Source organism: Sinocyclocheilus rhinocerous, unplaced genomic scaffold, assembly GCF_001515625.1.
Source record: "Sinocyclocheilus rhinocerous isolate Xijiao unplaced genomic scaffold, SAMN03320098_v1.1 scaffold278, whole genome shotgun sequence".
Lineage (NCBI taxonomy): Eukaryota > Metazoa > Chordata > Actinopteri > Cypriniformes > Cyprinidae > Sinocyclocheilus > Sinocyclocheilus rhinocerous.
The window spans coordinates 89065-100407 of NW_015664178.1; the positions used below are offsets into that span (position 1 = coordinate 89065).

Consider the following 11343-nt stretch of genomic DNA (forward strand, 5'->3'; position numbering starts at 1 on the left):
TCCAGGCCTGGTCCTCTCTCGTCCAACACTGTCGTCACTCCTCCTTTTATCCTTCCGGAGCTCCTCCGTGGGATTCGAGACCGGTGAGTGGCGCAGGTGTCATGCATTAGCATTTACTATACCGGCATCGCTCCGTTCCCACGGCTCTCGGCCCCGCCCCTCTCGTCACAATTGGGATTGCTTGCGAGACATTGTTGACGTTACAGCTGCTCGAGCGCAGAAGAAAATGGAGGACAGCGTAGAACCACTGAGGGCGGAAACTATAGCAATGCAGGGCTGTCAATCATCCCCTGTGGCCCGGCCCTACGCAATGTGACGTCACACTGCGGTGAGAATCAAAACAGCAGGCCTAGTGAGACTGACTTGGTTTAAAGGGGATTAAAAAATGAGGAGTGGGTGGATTTTTATCTACATTGTAGGGTGCTTGTGTTCACACCAAAACACATTTGTCCAAACACCATGTAAAAGTGGATTTTGCATAATAGGAGCCCTTTAAACATGCATTTTATTTTCTTAACTTAAAGTTAATCTTTTAAATCACTAATATTTTCATAGCACTGTTAAATGTAATCATTAGCAAATATCAAAATGGCTGTCTATTTTTCGTACTGTACTTGTAATTAATTTGTTGCATTTAAATGAGTTGATTTTTTTTTTTTTTATTTAGACAAAATGGTCATTTAATATAGCATTTTTTTAGTCATTGGCCATAACAATTAATTATAAAGTAAAAAATAATTATCGACCAGTGTTTTAATATCAGTGCATCCTTACTTTGATCAAAATTTTGAACTTTAGAACTTATCACTTATGTGTGAAATTTCTAGGGATGCACGATATTATTGAAACGTTATCGGAATCGGCCGAAAATGGCTTAAAATGTTAACATCGGCATCGGGCCGATATGCCTTGCCGATAAGACGAGTAACTCACACGTGCTCAAGGTGTGCTAGCGATAAGATCACATCAACAGTGTGGCCATTCCTGAAGCGAACTTTTGCCTGAATGGTGATTAGATTCACTGTTTTGGATCACTACATTTAATTTGAGAATGTACGTACAGAATGACGTGTCTGGTGCGCGATAGAGTAATCCGTGCAGCAGCAGCACGGGTCCTAATGCCTGTCTGATAAGGTGTTTTATTTATTTAGGGGGTTTATTTACTTGTAATAAAATGAAAGTAAAATACACTTAATAACATTGTGTTTCTGATTAAATAAAGCAGTGATTGATTCTGTTAATTTATCACTTTTCATCACATCTTTATGTGAAATGTTTTGCTTGAAAAGTGTGCTATCTTTCTTTGAAAGAAATGCCACTGGCTTTGACATTTTGTTATCTAATGGAGTGACATTCATACATTTTTAAGTGTGTTTTAACTTTCCAAAAACTTTCTGGGGACGTTTTATTTGCTCTTGCTCATTTTGCCCTTCACACAGCCTCACACACAAACACAGGTACAGTAGATTATTACAGCACATCTGATACCTCGGCCCTTTGCCTGATTAGATCCCTGTGGAATACTGTCTCACACCAAATAGGAAACCAATGACATCACAAATATCCTGTCTTTTTGGAACACAGCCCAGTGACTTCATATTTCTCACACTGCACTGTTCAAAAACCTTCTGTTTGTTAGAGCTAAAGATGGGTTGTATTACATGAATCGATGCAAAAGCTCTTTCAGCTTTGATGTTGTGCTATAACACTAGTTGTAGCATTGCTCGTGCTCCTAGGCCCTAGAAAGGTCTATGAAGGACTTGTATATATTCTCCGAGCTCATAATCCTCTTAGATAAATAGAAGAGAATTTTTTGCTTGTGAGGTTGTGATTTCCATAGAGGCAGATTCTTTCCACATAAGCCCATTATTAAGACGTTTATGTTGTGGAAAAGGCAAAAGGATGGTTTCCTGTATTCTGTGAGCCATAAGCTGCAGCACCTGTAACATGTAATTACATTGTGCGCTCATGACAAACGAAGAATTGCATCGTTGTTGCACTTTTTACTGAGTGAAATGAAGCCATTTTGTTACTTGTGTTTGCTTAAAGATAGCATAGGCTAGCTCAGTGTTTTTCAACTGAGAAGAGAATCAAAGTTTTTTTTTTTTTTTTTTCAGTGCAGTCACATCCAGATGTAAGCTCATCCAAAAACACATGGGGTAATCGGATCTCTTGGAGCTCGGCCTGCAGGACAGGACTGTTTTACATTCAGCTCAGAGTCTGTTTTGAAGGAATTTCAGAAGTGTGGATCCACAATTCCAGTCTATGATGATTATATCAAGAACAAGTCTGTCATAGAGCTGGATAATACATTGCATAATGGCCATGATTTTGCTGGTGTATTATAAAATTAAGTAGCATTGTAAATATTTAGATTTTAATGCACTTAAATTTCCTAAATTTTGTGTCATTAGAAGAGTTTTTCTGGATTCTTTGATGGGGGGGAAAAAGTTAAAAAGAAAAGCATTTATTCAAAATAGAAATCTTTTGTAACAATATACACTACCGTTCAAAAATTTGGGGTCAGCACTTTTTTTTGTTGTTGTTGAAAGAGATTAATACTTTTATTCAGCAAGGATGTTAAATTGATAAAAAGTGATAGTAAAGACTTTTTTTTGTTACAAAAAAATTCTATTTTGAATAAATGCTGTTCTTTTTTAACTTTTTATTTATCAAAGAATCCTGAAAAAGGTATCACCGGTTCCAAAAAATATTAAACAGCGCAACTGTTTCCAACATTGATTATAAATCAGCATGTTAGAATGATTTCTGAAGGATAATTTCATACTGAAGACTGGAGTAATGATGATGAAATTTCAGCTTTGCCATCACAGGAATAAATTATATTTTAAAGTATATTAAAATAGAAAAAAGTTATTTTAAATTGTAATATTATTTCACAATATTGCTGTTGTTACTGTGTTTTTGATCAAATAAATGCAGCCTCGATGAGCATAAGAGACTTAAAAAATAAAAAAAAAACGTTAAAAGATCCCAAACTTATATATTACATTTTTTTCCATTTACTTCTTTTTGTGCATTTAAAACTAATTATTTAGCGCATCTTAAACCCTGCCTGATTTCTGCTAATGAAAATGAGGCATGTGGCTGCCTCCAGTAATTTGTGTTGTCGCCTGTGCAGATGTTTTGATTGCTGTGCTTTTTAACTCAATTAGATAAACATTATTTAGACCCGCAGTGTTCGCCTGTCTCTCCTGTCGATCTGCAGAGTGGTTTTCCTATGTTGATTTTGGCCGCTTCATTTCATTTTTGTCTGTGTGAGATGATTGTTGTCTTTGGAGGTGTGTGATGTTATTCAGTTTTTTCAGAGGAGTCCAATGTCATATAAATCTGTCAGCCGAAACGTGGAAGTACATACCACTCTTTCTGCAGATCAAATTGCTCATGGAGAACAACTAAAAGTACCTCTAACACATCATAAGTTTATTGTAGCGGGTTGAATTATGCACCAAAGTTAATTTCTTCATATTAGGTGTTTGTTCAGATAATCAACTGTGGGCAAAAGCTATAATAATAGTGATTGCTATAGAAAACGCCACTAATTAGTCAAATATTATCTTCCATGCAAATCTTGATTTTGTTTGTACATCTGTTCCATTTTTTCAGAAAATTTGCGATGGCAGTGTATGCAACAAGTCTGACAACTGCTCTTTGTTTTGTACGATATGTTTTCGGCTGGCAGCTGGCAAGTATGCGAGAAATGTAGCCAACGTCACACCCCCAGCAGATTAAACAGTCGCACACCTGGAGGATAACTGTCCGGTAGCCGCCTGTCATTCCCGTTGCCCTCGTTTTCACTCTCTTCACGGCGGAGTCGTCTGCACTTGTTTTTTCTTGATTTTAATGGTTACAGACTTATGCAGAGGTTTCAAAATTTATGAGGGACTCGTCCCTCAGGGAAGGACAAGGAGAGAATAAGACGGCAAGAGAGAAGGTGTGTGTGTGCGAAGCAAAGAATAAGTAAGCGAGATAAGGACAGGCAACGCTATGAATCTCCTGAGCAGAAACCTCCACATAAGGCAGTTTGATTGGCGGCAAGTTGGTGTGAGGAAATGAATCATCCAGTCTCTGTTTAAAAAAAAAAAATTTCCTTTTCGTCTTCTGCTTTTCTTCATCCTCCTCCTCATCAAGCCTTTAGCCTCCCAGCCATTTTTATTGGGCCGTTAAAGAGGTCATTAGGGAAAAACAGCCTTCACTGTCACTTTTTCCTGTCCTTCCAAGGATCTAAACTGTAGATGTTCACTAGATCACAGCAGTGTAGCACATACAGTGTGCTGGAACATAATTATATTGGCATCAAGAGTGAGGAGGATGAGATTAGCTTTGTTCCGAAACATACTGAGCTGCCTACCTAGACCGTATTTTTAGGCATCATCTTCTGAAGGCCGCCCCAAAAGGTAGGCAGTACGATGTTGACTTTTAAGATACCACGTTTTGGCCTTCTTATTATTCAAAGATGAGACTGAATATATCCTTCGTTGAGAATGCAGTCCCAGAATGAAAATTAGTACTTTTATTCAACAAACGTTAAATTGACCAAAGTTGTGAAAAGTTTTTTTTTTTTTCAAATAAATGCTGTTCCTTTTAACTTGCATTCATCAAACAAATCCTGAAAAAATTAATCACGGTTTCCACAAAAATATTAATAATAATTTCTGGAGCCACCAAATCAGCATATTAAAATAATTTCTGATGGATCATGTGACACTGAAGACTGGAGTAATGATGCTGAAAATTCAGCTTTGTCATTAAAGGAATACATTTCATTTTAAAATATATTAAAATAGAAAAAGTTCTTTTAAATTGTAATAATATTTCACAATATGACTGTTTTTCTTTTTCTATATTTTTATTTCAATAAAAGTAATTCATTATAATAATTGAAATTGTCATATTTTCTGTTATGTTTGTGTGTGATAGATGGATGCTGTTATTTTATTAAGTACCAAAAATATCAGTAAAAAATGTATATAATTAAAATGGCATGTTTTACATTATGTGTGGTTGTGCTGTATATTTTAATATAGTAGTTTTAGTAGTTTTGCGTTGTTAGCTTAGCAACATGCTAACATTAAATAAACTCAGTTGGAATCATTTGTTTGTTCTGCTCACGAGGAGCACTATTTGTGTGTTTTTCGGCATTAAAAGTCTGAAATAAGTTTTCATTTCATTTATTATTCTACCTTAAAAGGCAGCTGCCTATGTAGGCAGTAGACAGCAAGGCAGCTCGCTAGGTTTTGTAACAGAACTATTGATTCATTGTAGCTCTCTCATGTAGTTATTCTGTCACTTGTCGAGTCTCCATCACTCTCTCGTTATGCACCAGATCTTTTCTTCATTTCCGTGCAAATGTGACGGCCCAGTCGCCTAATGCTTTGTGACAAGTCACAAAACCTTGTTACATTAATCATTGCAGGATGTGTTCTCCGTCACCCACACTGTCCGGATGGTTTCCTCGAAGATCTGCCCAAAAACACCTTACCTAACCATTTTCTGAAAAAACATGAAATGTTTTCTAAACCAAAAATGGATTTCCTGAATAAAAGAGGAGGTGTGGTGTCAGTTTAGTATTATAATCTGCTTAAGCAAAGAGGCGATTGTGATTTATTAGTTTTTTATGTTTATAAGATTATTTGCACATTTTTGACGCTCTCTTTCTCTTGCAGGCGACATCACTCAGAAAGGATATGAGAAGAAGAGGTCAAAACTGCTCGGGGCGTATCTGTCCCACCCTCCAGGTAAGAGCCCCAACTCTCAGCTGTCATTTAGGGGGTCACAGAGTGCGTTTGTACCCACAGGTTTAAACAGCTGACTGAACCAGCTTTTCTGCAGCAGATGGGTTTGCCTTCCCTTCTCTCATTTAAACAGATCCTAAAAACCTGCGATGGGAATCTGTTTCCAGTGGGCTAATATTCTAGGCATTAAGATCTCAACAGATGGATTTCACAGTCGCTCTCTCATACTTAAACAAGCAGTGACTTTTATAGGGCATCCTAGGCTGCATTACTATGCGGATGGTAAGGTTGCACATTTATATATCCACCGTTATGCAGGCATATGGGGTTTAACTGCCCATTTTATTATTTGACCGGATATCTAATTTAGAAACATTCAAAAGATGTATAACATTTTTATTTTATATACATCATATACATGGAAGAAGATACAATATTTGCCAGATAAAGGTTAACAAATTAGAGTTGGTTGACAGTCTAAATGCAGCCTTAAAATCTGAAGCTCCAACAGCTCTATTTTGTCGTTTTACTCCTATGAAAATCTTATTTGGAAAGCAAGGCCATCCACAACCCGGTCCGGCTCCAGACTTAATCAGTCTATTTGCCTGCTTTTTCTTCAGTGCTGCTTTAGTATGTGCTGATAAGTGACTGTAGGCACCAGAATTAAGAGGCTCCTCTAAGCTCTTTTCAAGAGCTTCATAAAAGGTGCTTAGAACTTTTTTCTCTCGTTTCACTGAACTGAAACAACCCCTTCTTATGAATATAAGTGGGAAAAAAATCTAATGTTCAGTGTTGCTTTTCAATAAGGGATACCACAGTTGATCACCCTGGTCACTCGTTTAAGTGCACTTAAAGTAAATACTTTGCATTTAGACTATCGATAAAATGCAGAGAGTCACTGCTGATCAAGCGTCTCCAGCTTTAGATGGCATTAGTCTTTAAAAGCACGCCGGCATTATTGAAATGAATAGCTCGGTAGAGTAATTGCTTGGTGTCAAAGAACATTTTAAGAAATGCTTTTTTCAAGATGAGGTGATTTCTTTTCTTTTACAGTTATCCCAGACAGGTATTCACAATATATTTATACAAGTTTAGTAGTGTGTAAAACAAGCCTTGTTACTGATTAGTTTTTTTTGTTTTGTTTTTGTATTTTATATTTTAAAGTCACCTTTTTGAAGGCAAATTGAAAGCAAACGCATAAATATCAAGTTATATATCTTCAAATGGTTGAAAAAATATTAAGATGTCATATTTTTAGCTGTATCACCCAGCCCTACCAATAAAGTTAGTACTGTTTTTATAGTTTGGTAAGAATTTATGTAACTTTTGAAGGTCTCTTGATTTGTGCTCGCCGTGTCTGGCTGAATTGTTGATTAGCACGGCTTCTGTTGCCATAGCAACAGGCAGCCCGCATGTTCCTAGTCTGGCTCCCGGTGAAAAAAAAAAATGACATCATGTTCGGGCACAAAGCATGTATCGTAGACTGTGGCGTGAAGAGTGGCATGCGGCAGACTCAACGCGACGACTCCATTCCTGCGGGAACTGGTGTTATTTAACAGTCCCGTAAAGGCATGAACTTGCGTTTAACCATATCTTCGTTTACATACTGGAGCAAGGGAACGTGGCACAGTGACACCTCCCTCAGTGTCTGCTTGATTTTGTGTGTATGTGTCTCCTAGTTTTTAAGAGCATCAGGTTACCAGCACAGAGGAGAGATTGTCTCCGTCGCTGCCTTTGACTGAATGACAGCCGTACTTAGATGTTAACCCAATCAGTATCGATCGGTGACTGTTAACCCTCAGCTTTTTAGTAGGAGGAAGACTGTGTGTTCATTGTACTTGAGTCAGAAAAGCACCATCACATCCTCCGCTGCATGAGCTGGTGCATGATTCTGACTTAACCTGCTGTCTCACCTTCTGCTTATTGAATAAATAAGTCCACCCACTGATGTCTTTGGCTATGTCAGCACAGGGCCAAAGTTTATTTCTCCGGCCTGCTTGCATAGCTCTTGGCTGGAACGCCAAACGCAACCTGGGCCATCTCACGTGTCCTAAAATCTGCCAGGAGGAGCAGAGTAGTTCTAAGCTCTCTGCTCAGAATCCAAGACAACAAAGAACAACAGAACAGAGCTGGCTCATCACAAGAGCCGTTGATATGAGTCATAGCCGACCAATCGCTGCTGTGTGTGCCTGGAATTAAATATTTTATCTGTTCTTAATTAGGGCTGCACTGGCATAGACATTTTGGCAGATATGGATCATCTATATATGGCCCACATGGAATCTGCAGTCACAAAACTCACAGAAAGCTCCACAGATTTCCACATAATTTGAAAATGTTATTCATAAAATCAGAAAATTCTCTGCTCTGCAGAGTTTTCTTCAAAATTTGTTAAGAAAAAGTTATATAGGTCTGCCAATGTTTACATTATTTTGTATTTTTGCATTGCTTTTATTTAATTTTATTTTGCACTTTCACACAAAAGGAATCAAGCGTCTAAACATAATGTATAGTTGAAAGGTTAACTTAACTATTTTGCACTTTGGTTGCCATTGAAAAATAATATAATGTTTAAATTGGATAAAATAAGATATCCTTCAATAACTGCATAGTTAATATGTTTGTCAGTGTTTGTAAATGATCTATTTTGTTTTGTTTTTTGGATTGCTTTTGTTTTGTTTTGCTTGTTTGTATAGTTTTGTTTGTCTTTTTCTTTATTTTTTGTATTGTTATTATTATATATATTTTTTTTGCATTGCTTGTGCTTTGCCTGTGTTTTGTTTTCTTTGGAATTTTACACATCTTCAAGCAAAATCTATCATAAAACATTATAATGTAGAAACATTAAATAACTGTTTAGCATGTTCATATATTGTCATTAAAAAAAAAAAAAGATTCTCTTTCCAATAATTAATAAAACCAATATTATTGGTCAGAAATAATATATTGTGCAACTCAATTACTGCTGTATCAAAAACCAACAAACATTTAGGTCTGAAGGGGTGAGAGATCCAAAAAAAAGAGGATGACAATATGTTAGAAAGAAAAGCTGCACTGAACTTAGAATGAGACAAGAAAGTAGGTTGCCAATGAGAAATTGAAAGAAGGAAACGCTAATTAAAATGAATTAGGGGTATTATTAGGGTATGTCTTAGGGTATGTCTTAGCCCATCTGTGAGGGGGAGTGTTACAGGAAGAGATCAATGAAGTGGATATGTAATAAATAAGTCCCTGGCTGAGACATGTAATTGTCCCTCTCTTGCTCTCTTTGTGTCCTTTAGGGCTGGAGGCGTCCATGGCACACGAGCGCAGACCGCCTATGGCGCCCTCCGCTTCACGATACCACCGTAGACGCTCCTCCGGCACCCGTGATGAACGTTACCGATCAGGTGAGTCAGCGGCAGGACTGCAGCAGGGAGTTTATTCCTGCAGTGCAATGACAGATCCCTCATGATTGTTACACTGGACTGATGGGAAATATAGCTGCCCAGAATTCCTGTACCTCAATAATAGTTCTGCAGCAAGTAAACGAGAAAAAGGTAACAAAACTGATCAAGGGGATTCATTCTGTAATATTTATCTCCACTGTGAGTTTTCTGGGCTCATAATATCTATATTTCTTTAAATACCCTTAAAACAAAAAAGATAATTTAGCTATTTATACTAGAGCCCGACCGATATGGGTTTTTTGGGGACGATACCGATATTTGGGAGTAAAAAAAAAGGGGCCGATATCGATATATCGACCGATATTCTTTGTATATATTATAGTACAGTACCAGTCAAAAGTTTGGACACTTTCCCATTCGTGTGTCCAAACATTTGACTGGTACTATATATAGAATACAGTATATACATAAACAGAATATATATACATAAACACATTTTTTGCAATGATCACTCAAATGTGGTGATCAAACACTTATAATGACGTGACAAAGATATGTAATGATGGAGGCAGGGCATTTAACAATTTAACAAATCCAAAATGAGTCTGACATCAGTGCACTGAACAGTAAAGTGGAAGTTTATTCAACTTTATTTAAATTCAAATCCATTCAACTTTATTCCGTTGAAGGTTATTTCACTTCGGGACATTCATTCACGGATTTGCGCTACTGTCTCTGAAGGGATCCCCCGAATTTGGTGCGGATCCGCCGCGCCGTTACGGAGATATGGCCGTTCAAAGTTTCAGTGGTTTTCCATAGACTTGAGATTTAAAGCGTTTCATCCAGGTCGCCAGTAGCAAACAATGGAGCGCCCTCTGCTGGACAAACTAAGTAATTACACCATTTCAAGCATTTTTATCTGCGTTATATGTTCTGTAAAAAAAAATTCATATCGGTGGCGTATCGGCGGCATATTCGCTGATACTGATATATCGGCGACAGGCTCATATCGGCCGATAATATCGGCTAAATGATATCGGTCAGGCTCTAATTTATACCAAATATTACTGCAAAACTGAATGTTTTATGAATTTCACAATTGTTGACACAAAAATAGGTATGTCAAGGAAAAAAAATAAATAAATAATATAATTTTTCTTTAATACTAAAATAAATAAAAAAAACACTTTTTTAATGGTAATAGAATAAATTCATGACATTTTAACAGGCTCAATGTCAAAAAATGTGTAGTAAATGTAAAAATGTATATATAAATATATATGTGTGTGTGTGTGTGTATACACAACAACATATAGTATATAAAATGTATTTAAATCATTTAAAACAGAGTGTGTGTTTGGGTGGCAGATTATGGATTGTTTATCCCTGAATATGTCTCTGGACTCCTCCCTCTGGGCAAATACATACAAATATTGATATATGATATGTGTGTGAGAGAGATTTATCTGCTATGAACTGTACACATCAAAACTGTATCTGTCTTTGTCCTGTCTCTGGATGTCCTTTAGACAGCCACACATTCAAAATAAAGAGATGAGAGATTAAAAAATAGGGTTCAGTAGTCATGAGATTTTCGTTACGGAATGAGGTTTTATGATTTATTGTAGATTTGAGGCAAGTTCCCAATAGGGCTGGGCGATATGTCAAAAATATCTTATTGATAACCGCCTTTAAAAATATCACGATATCCGATAATATCGTCTACCTAAGCCCCAACTCCACCACGCCCCGCCCCCACCAAAACAACATTGCTGACATGCACCATAAACACACACCATGTTCAGTTTGGTCTTAATTATTGCCACAAAGTTTGGTTTTACTTTTCTTAGTTTGTGCTTAAACTAACAGAAAACATTAGCTTTGCTGTTATTTTGGTGTTGCTAGGAAAAATAATAGAACCCAAGTTCACCATGGTGAAGTTGGACATTCTGGCGGTGATTGTAAGAATGATAAATGCATGTTGATGTCATATAATAAAGTCTTTAATAAAATATGCCTATTTTCTGATGTTTCTTTTTCTTTTTGGCATTATCGCCTGTGTAGACACATTTCATGATGGTAAGTTTAATAAGTTTAATTTCCTTAATTACAACAATTGCAGCGTTGTTTTTAAACTTGTAGTCAACCTATAACGTATTTGATATTTATCATGTATGACTAAAATCATGCAGGGATTA

The 11343-nt window shown here is 36.8% G+C and overlaps 1 protein-coding gene across 1 annotated transcript in view; it reads left to right on the forward strand.

The window, feature by feature from the left end:
- dip2ca (disco-interacting protein 2 homolog Ca) overlaps window positions 1-11343 on the forward strand; it is a 146738-nt gene that overhangs the window by 80595 nt on the left and 54800 nt on the right. Inside the window, 2 exon segments of the mRNA XM_016540291.1 lie at window positions 5688-5759; window positions 9038-9145. Coding sequence (XP_016395777.1) covers window positions 5688-5759; window positions 9038-9145 — 180 coding nt within the window.